This window comes from Gouania willdenowi, chromosome 13, assembly GCF_900634775.1.
Source record: "Gouania willdenowi chromosome 13, fGouWil2.1, whole genome shotgun sequence".
NCBI classification, from domain to species: Eukaryota; Metazoa; Chordata; class Actinopteri; order Blenniiformes; family Gobiesocidae; genus Gouania; species Gouania willdenowi.
This window is the reverse complement of record NC_041056.1, coordinates 42601801-42624221: the sequence shown is the minus strand read 5'-3', so window position 1 is coordinate 42624221 and position 22421 is coordinate 42601801. Positions and strand designations below refer to the sequence as shown.

The 22421-nt window shown below is 35.2% G+C and overlaps 1 protein-coding gene across 2 annotated transcripts in view; it reads right to left on the bottom strand.

Moving 5' to 3' along the window:
• The window catches only part of ulk2 (unc-51 like autophagy activating kinase 2), a 55322-nt gene extending 33276 nt beyond the window's left edge, over positions 1-22046 (bottom strand). For both annotated transcript variants that reach the window (XM_028465550.1, XM_028465552.1), the window contains exons 1-7: positions 21310-22046; positions 17384-17476; positions 17206-17247; positions 10062-10094; positions 6771-6807; positions 1391-1564; positions 1213-1286 (exon numbers count right to left, since the gene is read on the bottom strand). In XM_028465550.1, coding sequence (XP_028321351.1) covers positions 1213-1286; positions 1391-1564; positions 6771-6807; positions 10062-10094; positions 17206-17247; positions 17384-17476; positions 21310-21399 — 543 coding nt within the window. In that variant the 5' untranslated portion in view covers positions 21400-22046. The remainder of the gene's footprint in view (positions 1-1212; positions 1287-1390; positions 1565-6770; positions 6808-10061; positions 10095-17205; positions 17248-17383; positions 17477-21309) is intronic.
• Positions 22047-22421: the final 375 nt, after the last annotated feature.

The window sequence follows — 22421 nt, the reverse complement described above, 5'->3', positions numbered from 1 at the left end:
ACCCATGTCTTAAACCAGCTGTAAAATACACTAATAAATATGATCTATCATATAATTAGTTTCTCATCTTTTGGTTTCCTTGTTAGGATTCATAATCAATAAATATTTTGGTATTAATATTTATGGTGTGGACGTCTGAGCCTTTTTTCTGTCACTATACTCAGATTTGATTTTTTTTATTTTAAATGATTAAATCCTCCTCAGAACATACATGCAGTGGGAAAAGTTGATGTGAAGCATATTTTAATAATTCTTAACTACATATGTGTAAGACACAGATAGATCTGTAACATGGTTCACCAGGCTTTAATTAGTGTTATAGCATGTTAATAACAATTTCAATTACAATGTACATTTAGTATATTTGGATTCCCTGGCCTGCGTCGCACTGCATTAGCTTAGCAATAACATTATCATGAACTTGCATTAACATAAATTAGCATTAACATCATTATTAGAATTAACTAGCATTCGCATGTGAATGCATTTGCATTGGCTAGCATTAGCAATAACATAAGTTAGCATTACCCTAAAGTTAGCATTGATCAAGAAATAGCATTAACCTAGCAATAACAATAACTTAGCAATAGCAACAACCTAACAACAGCATCTGCCAAACAATAGTATTAATCTACCATTAGCATTAACCTATCATTAGCATTAATCTAGTATTTGCATTAATCTAGTATTTGCATTAACCTAGCAACAGCATCAACCTAGCAATAGCATTAATCTACCATTAGCATAAACCTAGCAATAGCATTAACCTATCATTAGCATTAATCTAGTATTTGCATTAACCTAGCAACAGCATCAACTTAGCAAAAGCATTAATCTACCATTAACACTGACCTAGCATTAACATTAACGTAGCATTAGCTTAACCTAGCATTAGCATTATTCTAGCATTAGCATTAACATTAACCTAGTATTAGCATTAACATTAATCTAACATTAGCATTAACATTAAGCTGGCATTATCTTTGCCAATGAAACCTCTGTGATGCAGAAGATGAAAATTGTTGAAAATAAGTTGAAAGATCAGAAATAATCTAAATAACGTTTAAAAATAGTTGAAAAAGGTTAAACAGATTACTTACTGTATCCTCACTAATTATCTGAACTCAATTACAATTCAATTAAGATTACAACAGCAACAGAATTTTCAAAATGGAATTACAATTATAACTATGTCATAACACGCACACTGACCATGTACATGGGGGAACCACACAGCGTAGCAGCCATCATGTTGCTCTGTAGATAACGAGCAAAGCCAAAGTCAGCTGTAAAACACAGAAACAAAGCAGATGTTAACATCAGCAGAATAAACCTACAGTACTAACCATCAATAAAGTCTATGCTTCATAACAAAGTCTACTCTTCTTACCGATTTTGATGCGAATCCCACTGACGTTGGACTTCCTGCGTCCTGCGTACGACAGCAGGATGTTCTGGGGTTTTAAGTCACGGTGAATGATTCCTTTGCTGTTGAGGATTCTCATGGCAGCAGCGATCTGCTGCAGGAAGATCCTCAACGTGTCCTCCCTCAGAGTTCCTTTGGCTAAAAAAATTAAAAATTAAAAAAGATTAGTCCAGAGGTTCACAACCTTTTGGTTATTGTGACCATATTTTTTACAACAGAAACAGGATTCACCTCCAATTCTAGGAAAAAAACTGAATTCACATTCTGAAACAAATAAAATCAATCTGACCCATATTTTTTTTTCTCTTTATTCAAAATCAGGCCCAACATGACACCAATGTTTTACACGACATTTTTCACCAAAAGCTGTCAAGGACTTCTCATTTACCACCAGGATGTTGAGCTGACATACGAAAATGACTAAAAAAAAAAACACACAAATTTTGTTTGATTTGTATTTTAGAAACTTTGATAAAAATGACAATTGCACTTTTTATTTCTAAAAATAATTGTAAAAAAAAATCATAATAGATTTTGTTGTAAGTTTGATTCCTATTCAACACACTTTGATAAGAATAAATGAATGTATATTCAGGGCTAGAAACTGCGACCAAAATGGTCGCATATACGAATATATTTTCATTGTGTGCGAGTGAAAATCTTATCTGGTCGCATCCGTGCGAGTGCGTAGTGACCTTATGTTAGACTGAGCGGCTGAGCGCAGTCACGTCACACAGAGTGCACTTCTCTCTCTCTCTCCACGCTGCGGGCGAGGAGACGGAGCACGCCCACGCAACTTTGCTGCAGGTAATGCTCCTGCAACGGTGAATGCGCTGAGTATAAACACCAATATGCTCCTTGCGGTCCGCTATGAACAGAGCCAGACATAACAAGCCGTTCACTGAGTGCGCGCTCACATTCAGGGCAGAAGTAAAAAGGAAGAAAGTGCCGAGCTCAGCGATAGAGCGTACACACATCAGAATCATCATGGAGGGACCAGAACTGATGGACTATGATACCAGGCCAGATGTTCAGCTGTGGTTCTCCCAGGGCAGTGGTCTGCAACCTCTGGGGGCCAAATGTGGCCCTTTGACTCTTTTGCAATGGCTCCCTATAGCTTTACAGAGACTATTAATGATTATTGACAAATTAAATCAAGATATAACCATTTATTAACCTAAAATAAATCACATTGTGCAATGACTCAGCACATTCCTACTTCACCTCCTACAACATCTACAGACCATCAACTTTCCTCCACCTGTGACTAACCTTAAGTTTTAAATCCCTGGTAAGAAACTAAACCAACAAAAACACTATTTCTGGAAGAAAATACAGAGTTTAATTGTGTGGGAACAGATTCATTTAACCACCAATGTACAGGTTAAATATGTATGTTTTATGTGAGGCAAGAAATGAGTAATTAGCATGTGTTGATCACATGATCATGTTTTATCATATTCAAGTTACTTTTTGTAGTCGTTCAAATACATTAACTAAAAAAAATCTTTATAAAACATTGTGTTCATGTAAACTTAAATGTGTAAGAATTTGAAGATATTGTTTTATTTCTTGATGTTAATTTATTTTATTTTATTTTAAACTATATTTAAGTTTCCATTTACATGATCAATATAAATTAAATTAAATCAAACATTATTCTATATAATTTAACTGTATATAATGTAATCCACTGTATTGTCTTCATAGAGAAGGTATTTATGGCTCCAGGAGGACTTTAATCCAGGTGAGATGAGGTTAAATGGTTCCTTGTAGAGTAAAGGTTACAGACCCCTGACCAGGGGAAGAGGGTTAGGAGACCCCACTATCAGAGCTGGACCCTCTGAATTTAATTCATGGGGTGAAACAATGAAGATGCTAAGTTGGTTATGTTACTGTTAACTTAATTCAAGTACAGTATTTCTGTAAAATAAACAAAATAATTTTTGTTACGTCTTTTAAAATTATATAAAAATAATGACCTGTTATTTCAGCCACTGCTTGTTGCAGAAAAACTTAATATTGTCACTAAAATCTGAAAACATTTTGCAAATATCTTAAATCATTGTCAATCTTTACTTCATACAAAGCTACAGTACGCCAGTTAAGTCAATTATTCATCAGCATGCATGGCTATATTGTACCCCCCCCCGTCGGAAGTATGTATTCATATAGTGGGCGCTTAAGTAGAGTTGTCAATTATGGGCATAATAATAACATACTCTGTAGCATTATAAAGGAGTTTATTTGCAGGTGCAAAGTAAAATAGCATGTGCAATTTCTCTGCCTTAATTCTATGGGACATGCGCATGATAAATGTTTTTTTTTAAAACTCATTTTTATATTTTTTTTCTTTGGTGTATTTTTCTGTAATGTATGTTTTTTGGAGTCATGTGTACATTAGTATCTTTCTGTTGTGTTTTTTGTATAATTATTGTTTTCTGTTGCCATTGTAGTGTGATTCTGGAGTCATTTTGTGTATACCAAATTACTCCAAAATAACAGATACACACACTTGGGGTATTTGGAAGCCATTGACAAAGTTTTAAGTCGAACAGGCACCACGTTGGGGAGATATTTGCTCAACACATGCGCGCGCACACGCACCATCCTTGTATTTATAGATAGATGACTCAGAGTAAAAAAATGTCTCCGAGAGGCTCCAGACATCCGCTCATAGAATTTCCATGTTTAATTACAGCCCGATTCAAAGAGCATTAACGCAGAAGTAGTCATTTGAAACATTGAGTAATGGACCCATTTATATATTGGCATGTGCCAATAATTAGGTACCACCAACCGTAGCAATATTTGACTCACAAATAAATGAGAAAATGACTTTTTGTTTTTTTTTTTTGTCTTTTGGGGTCCAAAGAAGAGTAAAATGAGTGGCGTTTTAGTCCAGTAGCCCGGCTTAAAAACAAGAATATTCCATCATACAGTACATATTATCTACAGATAGGAAAGTTTACTTTACTGTTTACTGTGACATCCTGCATTAAACCCAGGACAGTTGTTCCCTTTGCAGTCCTGACAGTAACACAGAGTCTCCAATAATCAACAGTGATCACGTTAGATAACTACCACATCACATTATTTATGACTCCAGCTGTGTGCCCTGCTCCAACCACTGTTATCTATTAAACACTCATCTTATCATCATATTCATCTATAGACATGTTGTACACAACAATAACTAACCAACGTAAAGAGTCACTTTTACAGACGTCTGTATTAAACAGGGTTGGGGTCAATTTTAATTGCAATCGTGTAATTGATAATTATAATCATGACGTAATTGAAGTTGTACTTAAAAAAATTGTTGCTATCGTATTTGTAATTGAATTGTAATTGAGTTTAGATAATTGACTTTGTAATTGGCCTGAAAATTCAATGAAAACCCAATGGCTACACATAGCACACAGTGCTCTAGGCCAGTCTGGTCCCTGCTTACAGAATACATGTGTGACCAACAGAGTTTCTACCAATCAGGTCAACAAAGACTGGTTGGAAATGAACACTTACACAAGCCTCAATGTGCTGCCATTGTGAGTGCACCTTTGAAGTCACTGACCTATCGTATTTCTTTATTTTCTCAATTGTTCAACTGGCATCCTTGTCTGCTCTACCTCCTAAAGGTGGGTTAATCCCAACATGTTAATCAGGATGGGTTGTTGCATTAATCGGTTACCATGGTGATTAATACCTTGTGAATCTTCACACCCATACAGGTAGTAGGTATTAGAGCACTTCAGCATGAATCATGGTCTTTTTTATTATGGATTGGCTGTTGTGACGATAATTTTATCATTTAAAAACTAAATAAATCAAGGGTTACAGCCTTGATTTAAATCTAACAAGGAAACCAAGAGATGAGAAACAAAGCTGAATTATGACATGGTTAAGACATTTTGTGATTGAGAGCATAATTGTACTTGACTTAAATAATCATAATTTAATTGTAATTTTAAAAAATGCTTGTCAACATAATCGTAATTAAATTGTAATTGAACATGGACAATTGAAGACGTAATTGTACCTGAAAAACATAATTGACCCTAACCCTGGAATTAAATCAGTGGCTTTTCTGTGCTCTGGGCTTCCTTTACCTCTGAAATACACAACTTTAAATACAGCAGGGCCACAACAATGTGACTATATCTGATCTGAGGGTCACATGACCAACACTCAGACCAATCTGAGCGTTAATGACAAAAGAAAGGTTTGTGTGTGTTTCTGTTGTCATCTTGTGTGTTTCTGGAATAATTTTACGTGTTTCTGTTGTCTGTTTTGGATTTTCCCTCATGTTGTTCTACTTTTAGTTAACTTTGTGTAATTCTGTTGTCATTTTATATATTTGTGTATTTCTGTTGTCCTTTCACATACTTTTTTTTGTAATTTGGCATGTTGTGAATCAATTTGTGCATTTTTGCTGACATTTAGTAAATTTCTGTTATTTTTGTATTTTTTTAAAAAATAATTTTTGGGTTTGAATTATTTTGTGTATTTTTGTTGTCATTTTGTAAAATTGTGTGGATTTTCACACATTTTCTGCTACTTTTGGTTATTTTTGTACATTTCTCTAGTCCTTGTTTGGACGGTTTTTAAAATGGGCATGATGTGAATCAGTTTGTGCATTTTTGTTGGCAATTAGTAAATGTATGTTATTTTTGCATATTTTTGGGATTTGAATTATTTTATGTATTACTGTTGTCATTTTATATATTTGTGTTATTTTTGTGCATTTCTGTCATCCTTTTGTGTCGTTAGCTGCTACACGTGCTGCGTTTGGTAGTTTTGTGTGTGTCTGTGTTTATTTCCTTCTTTGTAAAGTGAAATAAAGCGACCACACTGATGCATAAAGCAGCTTTTCCTAATAAAAGTGAAAATAAAATTAGAAAGTCAAAAAGCTCAAATGATATAATTTCAGTCACAATCTCACATGGAAGATGTTGATTTAAAACAATCGATGTGATTTTCATCATCATCAAAACTATTTACGCAAAAAAGATGTGAATTAATGCAGGAAACGCCTCATTTCACTGCTGACCAATCACCATGTGGCTCTAACACGCATCGACCATCCCTGATGTTACACAAAGACAGACTTTCTATGTGAGTGAATAGTTGATTGTTTGTTCCTAAAGAGCACAACAGTCACACAGTCTCTGACCATGACGCAACGCAAATAAAATGCAGAAAAACTCATTATAAAGACACGATTATTAGGATTTCAAGTAGAACTACAGATAATATTGTATTACAGACCACAAACAAACAAACCATAACTGCTGACTGTGTGTGTGTGTGTGTGTGTGTGCGTACAGTTTAGTGGAAGCCATACCTTGCAAATAGTCGGCGAGATCTCCACCATTGCAGTACTAAGAGCAAAGAAACAAAAACATCAGTCAGTTTATGTAGTAAGCTATTTATTCTATTTTGTATTGTTCTGATACACTAAACATGTCTGTGAATCAAGTCCATCAAATATATTCAGTGAGGAATCCATTTTCCACTCCATTCTCATAACTAGCAACTACTTAACTACTACAATAGTCAGTGATAATTTCACTTTAATTTAAACTAAACATGAAATAAGGCAGCACAACAACAAAACATTTATTCTTTAAAGCCTCATAGAAGGTGAAGCTTTTCTCCTAAATGACTAAAAACCAGTCCAAAAAGCCACGCAGTGACACCGTTTCTGGCTGTATGCTATTCTCCCCCTGTACTTAAGTCAGTCTCTCCACGCCTTCATCCCAGTTACGCACGGTGGGTGGAGCAGCTCTGAAATATGGACTTGGTTACATTTGAAGCTACACGGACTCCTGTGTTGTGCAGCAGCAGCTGTGATCACTCAGCTGCTGCTGTGTGATTAATTAAAACTCTGACAGACACAGACTTCTGTCCACGTTGGTCACAGTGATTCAACTATTTTCATACTATGTCCAACGTAAAGTCACAGTTTGATTCACTACAGAGTGAAACAAGCTGTCATATGCAGATGAGGATGGAACACAAACTGTTCCCACACATATTTTAATGAGGCTCAGCTCAGGTCATTTTAAACTATTTATATTTAAAACTGTGTATTATGGAAGTTAATAGTTCTGTTTCACTGTAAACATCCCTCTGTATTAAAGCAGGACGCTCTGTGGACGCGTTATTTCATCACATCTACATCATCTAACTCTGTCACACTACAGTGATGATGATGATGATGATGATTATGATGGAGAGAGATTTGAACTAATCTGATCAAATCAACCTGTTATATTGTTTATCAATGAAGGCGTTTCAAATTAAAAGTGAACTTTAACATTTTCACGTATTTCAATGACATTTAAAAGCCTTGGGAAAACTCCATGTTCCGTGATTTCTAAAGAGCCCAAAAAAATGACATCACCACCGCCTTTCCTTCATCCCACCTTCATTCACACATACGCGCTTTTTGGCTCCTTACGTGTGGTGGGCGTGTCAGTAGCCTGGACTGAAGAATACGCGTAGGAGAGAAGCGCGTAACTGCAGGCTCGCAAAAAAAGCGCTCAAGTCCAGATGAAAGAATAGAACCCTAAATGTACAAATATCATCTTTGTCTTAATTCTTTGCAAAGTAAATCACTTTACGGGGATTCTTTGACATTTCACTGCTGTGTCTAAATGTCTCGTACTTTGCTCTACAGCAGTGGCTCTCAAGCTTTTTAGCCCTGCATTTATTTATTCATCTGAATAATATCCACTGCTATGCAGGAACATTTATTATTATAATAGTCATCTTAAATATGGAAATCATTGTTTTAATCACAAATAAAATGGGTTCAAAGTGACCAAATATGGTGGAAAAGGTGGTGAAATGGAATTCTAAAAAGTTGCAAATTAGTGTGGCCAAAAACAGAAAGAAAAAGTGGTAAAAAAGGTTCAAAGTGTCAATATTGGCTTTAAAGTGAAAGAAATAGGGGGTTGGGGTAATGAAACTTAAAAATAGGAACAAATAGTTTAAACTGTGAAAAACAATCATGAAATATGGTGAAAAGTGATGTCATGAACTTTGACCCCTACCGATCTTTTTACTGGTAGGTCGTACAGCTTCGGTCCATGAAATAAAATACTCCACTGGAGATGAGCTTTTCAGAAATGCAAGCATCAAACAGGTATGATAGATATTTGTAGAGATATGGAAAATGTTGGTTTTTGGCACTTGACACAACCTTGACCATGACACTTTGGCTCCAAAAAAGGTCGACTACACATCCTTGACATTGTCCTATGAGATGACATACGTGTCAGTGCTGCATTAATAGTCTAGGAGGAGTTCCACGAGAACAATGTATTTGGCAATTGCAGTTTTTCATTTACTCTTGTATCCGAAGCAGCACATATTGACGTCATGTTTATTTCTGGTTTCTTCAAAATACGTCATGTCGTGTGTTTTACGGCTCAAGGCTGTTTAGTCTGATTACTTATTTTGAAGCTTAGTGTAAGGACACATCCATCTATTCCAGGGGTCACCAACCTTTTTGAAACCAAGAGCTACTTCTTGGGTACTGATTAATGCGAAGGGCTACCAGTTTGATACACACTTAAATAAATTGCCAGAAATAGCCAATTTGCTCAATTTACCTTTAACTCTATGTTATTATTAATAATTAATATTTATCTTTGTGGAAACACTGATCATCTCAATGATTTCTCACAATAAATATATATAGAAACAGATAAATATCAATATGCAACACTTTATTTTTATATTTTCTCTAAGTGCACATTTTTCAAATTGAACATTTTCAAATGATCACTTGGGGGGGGGAGTTTGCTTTTTAAAGAGAAAATGAAATAATTCAATTTCACAGTGTTCTTTTATTTGAAAAACACATATAAAGTAAAGAACAAATTCCACAGTACCCGTGCAAATGGTAAATGGTGGTAGTAGTAGAATAAATAAAATAAATAACATAAAATTAAACAAAAACAGCATACATTGCATAAATTATCCATCAATCTATGCAATGTATGCTTGAAATAAAAATAATCAACAAAAGGAAAATTAAACATAGCCTATACAACAACGGCTATAACCATAACAGAAACACTTCCCTACACATGGTTGGATTTGATTTTCTCCCGATTTCCTCACTGACATTGTCCGGGCGGACCATCCTTCACTGAGCGTTGTTTCCGGCCGGACAATAATAACGATTACACCTCTGCTTATGCGGTGTAATCGTTATTATTATTACAACAATATTATTATTACAATAATATAATTACACCTCATAAGAAGAGGAAGAAGAGTCTTCTTCCTCTTCTTATGCGGTGTAATCGTTATTATTGTCCGGCTGGAAACGACGCTCAGTGAAGGATGGTCCGCCCGGACAATGTCGGGCAGAAATCAGGAGAAAATCGGGAGAATGGTGGCCCCGGGAGATTCAGTGATACCCTCACTGGTAAGTGCTACTATTTGAGCTATTTTTAGAACAGGCCAGCGGGCGACTCATCTGGTCCTTACGGGCGACCTGGTGCCCGCGGGCATCGCGTTGGTGACCGCTGATCTATTCTATCCACAGATCTTAGGTCCTGAAACGGACGTTCCAACACGTCATCTGGATCACGTGACTGAGTCATGTTTCTATACTTGCCTCCATGACCAGGAAAACAGAATTGGGCGTTTCCTGGAAGAGATGAAAGACAGAGTCAGTTTCTCTGGAGCAAGCAGGAAAAACATCCACTGACTGGATCCAGTCCAGAGTACATACTGGGAGCCTTCATTAGGTGTGTGCTGTATATTATGTGATCATGAGACCCAAACTTAAACACAGAATAACAGTAAAAGAGCTCAGCTAAATGCTGAGTAAGCATTCTCTTTAACACAGTCAAACAGGAGCAAAGTCATGTCTGAAAGTTGTTGCTTTTGTTTTTTCATTTTTAGAGTATTTCCATGTATACATACTGTACATGTTTATGTTTTAAAAATGTTCCAGTTTCTGCTTTGTTTTTATTCTAGTCTCTAATAGAGCTGGGCGATATGGACCAAAACTCATATCTCGATATTTTTTCTTAAAATGGTGATAAACAATATTAATCTCAATATTTTTAACTTAAAGTCTGACCAGAATAACAATTCTGGGTTAAATTTGAAGACAAAAAACACCACACAGACACATTTATTAATAAACATCTGAATAATACGTGCCACTTTAAGCATTTTCTCCTGTAAGGGACAGCATGTGTGAGTGAGTTCTGTAGTGATCATCTAACTGTGCTGTTCTGAGAACTAACTAAAGGAGACTGCTAAAATGAAGATTTTAATACTAAATAAGATGTAAAAATATATATCTCAGAAATATGTTAAAATTGTAAAAAGAAAAAAAAAGACAGTGACTGTAGTTTATAAATATTAAATATATTATATAGGCACAATATACTGCCTAATCTAGTGTTGCTTTTTACTTTTGTCAATCACATATAATAAATAAATGTTGATTGATTGATTTCATGTGTATTTGTTGCTGTACATCTTGGTCAGAAAACAGTCCATAACAAGATTGATCTATTTTGTATACTCCTCTTTTTTGTTTTTTGCCTTTTTTCAAAACAGTGATGTATAAAACCAAAATTAGAAATAAAAATTTCTGATATTGTTTTCTAATGATGAGAACGACCTCTGCTTCCTATTCCCAATATTTTTTTAAGAAGACCCATTTTGTCCACATCCTTTTAATTGTATCCATTAGTAAATTAAGCGATAAGATATATATATATTTATGTCTGAAAGTTTTTTTATTTCATTTACTTTTGTTCTGATGACACACCCAAGGGTAAAAAGCTTCTTTGTTCCTAAAAATCCTGAATAGAATTGACTCAACAGCTCCAGCCTGTGACCTTTAGAATAAAACGCTGGTATATGTGGGACAGTCAGCAGTGCTTAGCATGAGCAAAGAGGAGCTGATATAACGTAACAACATAAGAACAGGAACACTGTTACACAACTGATACAAAACTCAACAACAGCAGAGTGAAGAGTTCTGAGAAACATGCTGAGCTCAATGTTTTCTACATGTTGGAAGAAAAAAACTGTTTTCATCTGGAATAAACAGTCGCTCAGTGAGTTTCTGGTTCCACTATCCACAAACATACTGTTGTACATCTAAACCTTTACAATAAATGAAATAAGAAAAATCTACATTCCTACACAAGGAGGATCAAAGATTTTAAATCCCTTTGATCAGAGGCTTTTCTTTCCTTTCCCTAACTTTGAAATCAAGTTATTGTCTGACGACAACATTTTGCTCAGAATTCTGTGAAAAGTAACTTTAGATCATAATAATGGAATGAATGAGTGATAACACATTTTAAACATTCTCATTATGTAAATAAGTGAATGAAACAGTATTTAGTGCTTGAATAGATTCATTTCTATAGTTTTTATGAATTCTGGTCATCTCCCACATGATGTAGGACCAACAATGTTCTAATCCATTTTGTTGTTGTTTGTCTGTACTTGTTATTATTCAGTATATTTGTCTCTTACTTTGAACGTTTTTGTTGTTGTTTGTGTGTTGTTGGTATTATTTAAATTATTCTATCTCAGTGTGTGGTTGTTCCGCTGTTGTTTTGGTGTATTTTGGAGTGATCTTGTGTATTTTTCTCTCATTTAGTGTGTATTTGTTGTCGTTTTGTGTGTTGCTGGAGATAGTGAGTATGTTTCTTTCTTAATGTGTGTTTTCAGTGGGATTTTGTGTATTTTGGTGTTGTCGGTCTGTTCTTTTTATTAGTCAGTATATTTGTCTCTTATTTTTTATGTTTTTGTTGTCATAGTAACATTTGTAGTAATATTCAGTGTGATTATAATAAAAAATAAACATAAAACCCCAAATTTTTAATGCTTTTATTTGTTAATTTTCCTCTCTGTCAAGTACCCTCTGTAGTGCCATCGCGTACCCACATTTGAGAAACACTGCCTTAGAGCACGTACGTACGTACGTACGTTTGTTATCTGTTCAGTTACTGACCGACTCTAAGGTCGTACGGTTATGTAATTATATAAGGGAAGGGGCCATAACTGAGGAATGTGTGTGTGACTGTGAGTACTTTGCTGTCAGGTAGACTAGGGCTGTGCATTGCCATGAATCACACAATACTATATATCTCAATATCAATAATTACAGATTTTCACCTTTACAAGTACAAAATGGTATGAAATACAATTTATTTCATTTTTTTTTTTTAAACTTGCAAGAACAAGCAAATGGTAACTAACAGTAATTCAAGTACAAAAATAAATTAAAAACAAGAGGGATGTTTATCCAAGTGTCATTCTGATTCTGTTAAATTCTTTAAAAAAAAAGTAACCAGATACATCTATAAAAGTGTTTATGAAAATAAAGCACAATTAATTTCCAGCTAAAAGTAATTGAGGAGTGAGGTAGTTTAACAAGGTCTGATGGTGCGTTCACTGACACCTAGTGTTTACGTGCTATGCTAATGTTAGCGAAATTAAATGATTGTCTTTGTAAAATAAAAAACATGATTAAAAAAAATCAAATTGGATTTTTTTTATTTTTTTGGATTGATACGATAATCGCAGCGTGAATTATCGTGATGTATCGTCAAATCTGTTTTTTCTTATACCCTTACTGTAGATGCAGCCAAACAGCTTTAATTCATGTCGTCACACTGGAACAAAGCCAGAATAAATTCATGTACTTCTAACACTGACAATAATAGGAGATATTAATAAACATAACTTAAAATAAATACGTATATTTAAGGGTGTCCCAGTCAGATATTGATACTAGGTATTAAGGGTGTAAGAAAAAAATTGATTCTGCGATATATCGCAATATCTCACCGTGTGATTATAGTAACGATCCAAAACAAAAGTCCAAATCAATTTTTCTAATGATGTTTTTAATGAGAAAAGCATTTATTTGTGCTCATATCTGCAAAGCATGTAAACTCCCAGTCACTAGGTGTCAGTGAACACACCATCAGACCATGTTAAACGACCTCACTCAATGCATTTTAGTAGATGTACATGGTTACATTTATAAAGAATTTAAGAACCTAACAGAATCAGAATCTGTTCTAGAAGCAAAAGTTAAACTTTTTTGAAAAATGTAATTTGACACTTTGATAAACATACCACTTGTTTTTGATATTTATACTTAAATTACAGATAGTTATAATATACTATATAATATACTCTATAATATATCGTAATATGTTGCATCGTATCATCAAATTCATGGCAATGTACAGCCATATTATTGATATCAGCAAAACTAATGAGTATCAGATCATATATATCTGATAAAAAGCACATCATTTGTTTTTATTGAATTTATTGAGGTCATTTTCATTCAATTCTTATGCTTAAATAAAACTAGTGTTTAGTTTTTTTTAGGTTATTTTTCAGGGTGATTTTGATTATTTTTTGGTACATGTTGACAGGATTTATGAATTCTATTCCAAGCACGTGACTGAGTGAACGGCTGTGCTTAGAGAGCAGTCACTGTGCATTCCTCCTGCCTAGAAAGCACAGCTCCATAAAAGAACGCACGCACGCACTTTTCTAGGAAATCACAGCCACACATGTACATACGGGTTTCTCTGCAGTTCAGAACACAATGTTCCCAGGACAAACTTTACATTCAGAGGAAAAGCTCGTCTCCCAGACTGATCACAAACCTTCAGTCATTTAAAAACATGTTTATTATCATTGAAATAGTTAGAGTGGTGTTTGTCCTGCTCAACACGTTCCTCATTTGGACATTTACTCTGTTTATAAAGGTTTAGATTTTATGTCACAATAATGTTTTTCCTTCTACTTTGAAGCACAAAGATAGCACCAGTACATGATGTTAATAAACACGGACACACTCACGGAACAACTTCCTTCAATGATTTCAAAGTGAGTGATCAATACAAGCAGGGCAAAGATTATCAGAAAAACTATTTTTAAAATGTCTTTTTGCTTCAGTGAAACACAGCACAGGTCTTTCTTTCTTTTTTGTTCAAAATAATGATTTTTATTTGAATGTCTGAAACTTAAAGTTATAAAGTTGTCAAAGGATCTAAATTTCTTTAGTCAAATGTAATCCATTGTGTTAAATAGGTAAATAATACCGTCTTAAAGGTCCCTGAATTTATCAGCAAATATTGTTTCATGTTCCAAATAATCAACATCATATCATCATGAAACCCCTTATTTTACACCTTATTGTGTAGCGTATTTTCAATATAATAATAATAATGGCTCGGATTTATATAGCGCTTTCTTTGAGGAGACTCAAAGCGCGTTACAGAAACCATTATTCATTCACACCACTCACTCAGTCATACCTAGGGCAGACTGACAGTGGTGTGGCTGCCATTTTGTGCCTACGATTTGAACCCTCAACCCTTCGGTTACTGGACAACCCACTCTACCGCTGAGCCATGGTCACCCCAAATATATGTACCAGTAAAATAACTAGGGTGGATTAATGAAACCAGAATGACTTGATGGGTTTTTTCTTTTGTATTCATACCTCAATTTTTTTCCTAAAACAGTCGATTTTTAAAAGAAAAACAATTCTGGGTCAAAGTCACTGGAGAAAAAGACCATAAAAGCCCTTTTATTTGTTTTATTAAATAACCCTGTGCCTTTTTCAAACAAGGTATAATTATTTATGTTCTTATTGAGTTGTATCTTTAATATTTTTGCCCATCCACATTAAATATATATATACATATATATATTTTTTCTCTTTTCTTTTAACTTGTTAGAATAAACAAAATAAACAAAAGTAATCACCAGCTGCACAATATCAGCGTTTTGTGCCACTTTCTCTCATTAGAGACGAGTAAATTCTGTCTTACACAGGTTTGAGATCCAGAAAGCAGTTTTAAAGCACACTCAGAATCCAGTGCGTGGCCCCTTTAAGACAGTCACACGATCTACTACACACCAGATAGTAACAGTAAAACCTTTTTTATATTCTTTTTGAGTTGAAAAGGGTTTACAGTTAAAAGCATTATTATTTCCTTTTTATGTTTTTACTTGTATATTTTATGTCACTTTGCTCATGACCAAGTGAGTTGGGTTTTTCTTTTCAGTGGCTTACGAGTAGGGTTGAGCTCAATTATAATTGATAATTACAATTACGGCGTAATTATAATCGGAATTCAAATTTAAAAAACATGTTGCTGGTGTAATTGTAATGAAATTGTAATTGAGTTCAAATAAATTCATTTGTAATTGGAATTGGTATGAAAATTCTATAAAAATTGTCCATTATAATTTAACAAAAAACTCTATACATACGATGTTCATTATTAAAATATGTTTCATATCAAGCTTTCCCACATTTTACCAATTTAGAAAAATTACTCTAGAGTATACTGAAACAAAAAAGTCTCACACCATAAATATTAAAACCTGTATTGTCATTGATTAGGAAGCCTAACAAGGTAATCAATAGATAGGAAATAAATTAGATGATAGATATTTTAGTGCAGCCGATTAGTTAAAAAAAGAAATCGTTCACTTTGGTATAAAAGCATGACATTTGGCACAGATACTCTCTAAAGACCACTATTTTGGAAAAAGGCGTTGGCCACTCTATATGGCGGCCATTTTTCAAGATGGCCGCCATTGCTATTCAATGGTTATTATATAACCAAAAAATGCTCGAATCGGGCCAAACGAGATGTCAGCGGAAAGGTCTGGTCCTCCCGAGGCCGTGGAGGTTTGGTGTTTTCCTGCACCAGGGGTAACCTCAGAGGAGTATGAGCAAAAGGGAGTGACTTTTATACTGCCTTCTCCCATTGACCAAAGTTACCCCTGGAGCAGGAAAATACCAGACTTCCACGGCCTCCTGCGGGCGTAATTTGGCCTTTTGCCAAACACAAACCACATATTTGGACTCAGGGGAATAAAATACGTCTGTTGGTGCCACATTTTTTACAAAACAAGTTATTTCTTTGCACCATGACTGAGTGTTTTGTCTCTAGCGGGCGCAGTTACAACTGTGCCCACCAGGGATCCACATATTCGGCCTCTGGAGGACCACACCTTTCCGCTGACACCTCATTTGGTCCAATCCAAACATTTTTTGGTTATATAATAACTATTGAATAGCAATGAAAAATGGCCTCCGTATTGAATTTTTGAGTGGCCAACACCTTTTTCTAAAATAGTGAGTATCTGTTCCAAATGTCATGCTTTTATACCAAAGTGAATGATTCTCTTGAAATATGCAATTCATCTGCTGCACTGATTAGTTTTTACTGTAATTTACAGCTCATTTAGGACCCGTTAGCATTAGAGATGCTAACAAAAAGCTAACAAGAGTAAAGTTAAAATCTATTAGGCTATTTATTTCAGGCTCTGTAATTGTGATTAATTGTAATTAAACTTCAATAATTGAGAACGTAATTGTAATTGACTTTCTGAGGATAAAAAAGAACTGGAATTGAATTGTAATTGGGAAAAATGCTGGTAACAGTAATTGTAATTGAACTGTAACTGAAAAATATAATTGACCCAAACCCTGCTCATGAGCCTCTGAAAAATGAAGATGATATTTGATGGGATGTGTGATGTTTGAAGGCAGCCTGTGGACGTGCTCTGACTACTGAACAGCATTATTTAACCAATATTTGACTTTTTCACAGCATTGTTCACTGAGGCAAACAAACAAAGAAGAATCCTGACGGCAATAAAGAACAGCTCAGCAAATAAATAGCTTTGCACACATTTATTTAAATTCCATGGAATAAAAAGAAAGAGAGGCTCACCTGGACATCGTATAGGGCCACAATGTTCTCATGCTGAAGCTCCTGAAAAAAACAACACGTCAGCACGAGCATTCAGAAAGCTAATACTGCACAGAGAATTAGCCTCATTGAGATCTCCAACTTTATGCTGACAGTGCACATACACACAATCTTCAATGAGATGCAGTCGAGATCTCACCTTCAGGATTTTGATTTCCTTGCCGAGGAGGATCTGTGACTTAGACAGGTTCTTCTTATTAATGCTCTTAATGGCCACCTCCCAGTCCGTTTTCTGCACAAACAGAACAACAATACAGTCTTTAAATACTACTCTGTCCAAACTTTGTGGAAAAAGTTGCTACAAATGTTATTGATTTTAAACAATTGAATGTTTTATCATGTAAAGCACATTGAGTTGCCTTGAGTATGAAATGCGCTATACAAATAAATTTGCCTTGCCTCATCACACACAAAAACATTGAAGATCATTTTGTCACCCATTAAGCTCCAAGTTACAAAAGCTGAAAATAAGCAGAGCAGTTCCCTCTATGTCATCCCAGTAGTAATCAGTAATTAAAATAAAATACACTTCCTGTACATTTCAGCTTTTCTTTTTATTGTGAACATTCTAGAATATTGAGCATATATTTGGATGAATGAGACCGAGTCCAGCTTTAGGGTTGCTGGTCAGATGCTGACTAAGGGTTTATTGGTGAACAGACCAGTCTGGGATTCAGAGGTTTATTTTATTTTATTTATTTATTCAGTTCATTTCCGACATGGTTGCAATCACAGAAATTCATTTTGACATTCAGAGCAAAATCACATCTTTGTTTTTTTTTTGTCCTTTTGCATGCCGGAAAGGGCGACAGAAAAAAGCATTATGCTTATCCAGATCCGTCCCCTGATTTGAACACAGATAATTTTACATCAAACCTCGTTTCTTCCCTTGTCAAACATTCTCATCTTCTTCATAATTTCATCTTTTCATTAACGTTTTTTTTTTTTTTTTTTTGTCCTTTTTATGTGATGCGTTCTCGTCTGCAGTCATTGTTCCTGTTGTTACTCCTCCTCACTGTCCTTTTTTTCCATATCTCCTCGAGCTTTCTTTTCCAGTCGTTGTTTACGTTCCTCCAACTCTCCAAACGAAAAGTTCTTCTTCTTTCGGAGAACCTTCATATCCTCTGAGAGTCGCCTCAGCTTACGGTTAACCAGTCTTCAGTGTGTGTGTCTCAATAAGTCTGCTGCTGTTTATTGCTCAGTGTTATGTATGTTGCTGATAGCAGTAGTCATAACATAGCAGATCCTCCTCAGGTAGAGATGTACGATGGCATCTGGCCTGCTTATGGAAGTATGACCAGAACTGACCTGGAGATAGTTCTGTAATTATCAGTTAAGAATGTGTGTGAATATAAAAATATTACACATTTACACATTTTGGAAATGAGTGAACAGAGAAACGGAAATATCAATTATCGAACTACAGTGGTGTGTAAAAGTGTTTGCCCCATTCCTGATTTCTTACTATTTTGCATGTTTTCAACACCTAAATGTTTCAGATCAAACAAACAAATTAAACATTACAAAAATAATACAAGTAAACACAAAATGCAGTTTTTAAATGAAGGGTTTTATTAATGAGAAAGAAAAAAAATCCAAAGCTGCATGGCCCTGTGTGAAAACCTGCACACAGGGCCATGTGATTTAAAAAACATATGTATCTATATTAAACAAATACAATTCAAATGAAAAACGTGCCGCTTTTTCACCTGTAAGGGACAGCATGTGTGAGTGAGTTCTGTAGTGTGTTGTTAGGGGTTAGGACACACTCATTAATGCATCCAACTGTGCTTTTTATGCTGTTGTGAGAAGTAAAAGCAGCTACTCCTAAAATGAGTATTTAAATACAAAATAAGCCATTTATCTCATTTTTACTCACAGAACTCCAGCTCCCAGCATGCTTCAGTAGCTGCTCTGATGCAGAGCTCTGTTACCTACTGGGTGAGTGAGCAGCTGTTACATAAACAGAGCCACCCTCCCTCCCCCGTGTTACCACTAACGCCTGACTCAGCTCTTTAATGAATGAGTAGATGAACGGACTTACTGTGACCTAGCTCATTAAATTACACACATTTAAACTGGATTTATTGGTTAACTATATAAATTACTAGGGATGGGAGAACTAATAAATTATAATAAATTGAACGTTAACAGATGTGACTAAGCTTCTGATTTAGTTTATGTGTTTATATATCAATTAAACTGTAGGTAATATATCATTCATAGCAGCCCTTCCAATCTTTAAGATCTCATCTTAAAAAAAGATCTTTTTTTTTAAATTAGTTTTTGATAATGTTTGTAATATAGTGTTAATAATAGCACTATAGTGATGAGATGCACCAGCTCATATATTCTTGTACTCTATTGTTTTTAACTAAATATATATTTGAGTAAGTGAAAGTATAGAATAAGGTTGTTTGAGATTCAGTGTAGCCTTAATTTGGAACAGAATCATTTTTTTTTTTTTTTAAATTACAAAAACAATTTTTATTTTTTATTATTTAAACTATTTATTTATTAAATGTTTATACTGTGTTTTTTTTAAAGTAGATTTTATTTGAGGAAGTAAAAGTCTATACTACGGTTGTTTGAGATTGTGTGTGATGTTTTAATTTTAAAAAGAATAATTACAGAAAAATCACAAAAACCTAATTTTGATCAGCATTTTTTTTTTTTAAATCAATTACTAGATATTTCAAGCAACCCCCATTTGAATTCCGGGTGATCCCACAAAACACTGGTTTACTGTATATGCTAACCAGGATGGTTCTACTTTACTGTGCATTTCTAACTGAACACATTACAGCATGTGTGTCAAACTCAAGGCCCGGGGGCAAATCCGGCCCCAATTTTGCCCACAGAAGACAGTAAAATGATAGAAAATACATGAAATATTGTGTAAATTACCAAATAAATAATTCAGTTGTAGATATCTCAAAATTCAATTGAACTCCACATTATTTTTAGGGGCTTGAAGTATTCCCACGCTTACATCAAATGAATGTAGTCATTTTCTTTAAATCGCAAATATAAAAATAATTCTCAATTTTTCAAAAAAATCTTGCAATTTCTCACAAATACTTTTTCCACACCTTAATAATTCCATGGCCCACTTGAAATCAAAGTGGTCTGTATTCAGCCCCTGTTTTACAGATACACCATCATCTGCTGCTTTATTAGAAGCTAAAAGAGGTCAAACTGTTTCCTACGTTTTTAAAGCTTTTTATCACGTTGAGAAACAAAGAAATGCTGCGAAAATGTGCATCGATAATCGATTCATAAAGATTCTCAGCTCTAATATTTATATTTACTGATCCCATCATAAGTTTGCTTTACACCTGCCAGCAGGGTTGGGTCAATTATATCTGTAATTGATAATTAATTACAGTTATGACATAATTATAAATTATATCATAGATTGAAAAAAATCTGTTGCTCTGTAATCATAATTAACTGAGTTCAGATATTTGACTTTAATGTAATTGGCATAGAAATTCTATAAAAACTGTAATTTACTATGTAATTAAACAAACCTATGGGACCATGTCTTACACATACGTAGTTAATAATTATCAAAATATGTTTCATATCAAGTTTATCTGCTAATTCTCTTGAGGAACATTTTACTGTGAAAAAACGTTAATACCAATATTTTCATTGATTAGAAAGCCTAACATGAGATGAGAAACTAATTAGATGATAGATAATATTTATTACAGCTGATTTATGACATGGGTCAAACTGACCCATTAGCATTAGAGATGCTAACAGAAAGCTAACACAAGAGCAAGGTTACGTTTAATAAGGTTATTTATTAAAGGCTCAGTAATTGAGATTAATTGTAAATTAGCTGTAGTAATTACTGATTCAATCATGGGTGCATAAATAATCGAATGGTGAGAGGCCTGAAGATTCCCACCCCTAATATTTACATTTAGTGATTCCATCATTCCACCTGTCAGCATAGAGCAGTGAGTCATGGTGTTAGATAAGGCCTAGCAGCTCTGGCCCACATTATAGAATAAAGTTGCAGTATTTTACTGTGAAAGGACACACGCTCCTTACCTTCCTGTGTCTTCCTTTGAAAACCACTGCAAAGGCTCCATGTCCCACCAAGTCCTTCCTGCTGTACTCAAAGTCTCCCACTGTCTCCATGGTGCTGTGCTAACGCTGGGCCAGCTAGGGCTGAGCCCTGGGACGGTTCGGTGTGTCGGTGCGGGTCACTGGGAGGAAGCAGCCGGTGGAGCCTCACAGGGCTCACGGTGGGCCAACACAGGGTGCAGATGGAACATTGTGCACTCACACGCACTCACACAGTGCATGTGTGAAACGTCACGCAACGCAAACAGACAGGACTGAAATGATGAGAGTGTGTGAGCCATCCACAGCTCCGAGTCCTCCGCCTACATGATGCCGAGCTGCGGGGCCATAAAGACGGTGACACGGTCAGTGAGTGTCCGCTAGCCCCAGGCTAACATTAGCCTAGTGTCACAGCAGCGCTACCTTTAAACAGACTCATCCTCAACAAAGACGAAACATGACTCTACGTTAACCACCGAGTGTTAGCTTCAGTTGCTAATGTAGCAGAATCCTCTTTTTCTGATGATGATGAGACAACCGAGCGACTCCCCGCCTCTCCCGTTAATCCGAGCCACGTAAAGGAACGGACGTTGTTTCCGTGCGTCACTGACAGGACACCCAACGTTAGTATTGTCAGTAATTGTCCGTAGCTGACTGCCAGTCTGCAGCTAAACACAGTGTTCTTATGACCTAGCAGTCTATGCTAATGCTGAGGAACGGGGGCAGGCTACAGATATATACACAAATCCATACGCGAAGCCTTTTCCTTCCGCGGTGAGAGCTAGTCCGCCCCGCGAGAACACCGGGAAAAACAATCTCCCTAAACATTATCCACATCGTTATAAATGTACAGAAGCTTATTGCATTCACAGAAGAAAACAAAGTTTCGTTTTTTTTTTGTTTTTTTTTTTAATTGATTGGATGAAAATTAGTGAATAAAAAAATTTGGCCATGTTTTTCTGTTTTTATAGGAAATATTGTTCTTTTTTCTGAGTTGATGAGATAAAAATGGCATATTCACAAAAGTTGAAACACAAAACAGAAACCACTGCTTCCTGTTTTTGAAAATGAAGTCAAACAATATATGAAAACCATTA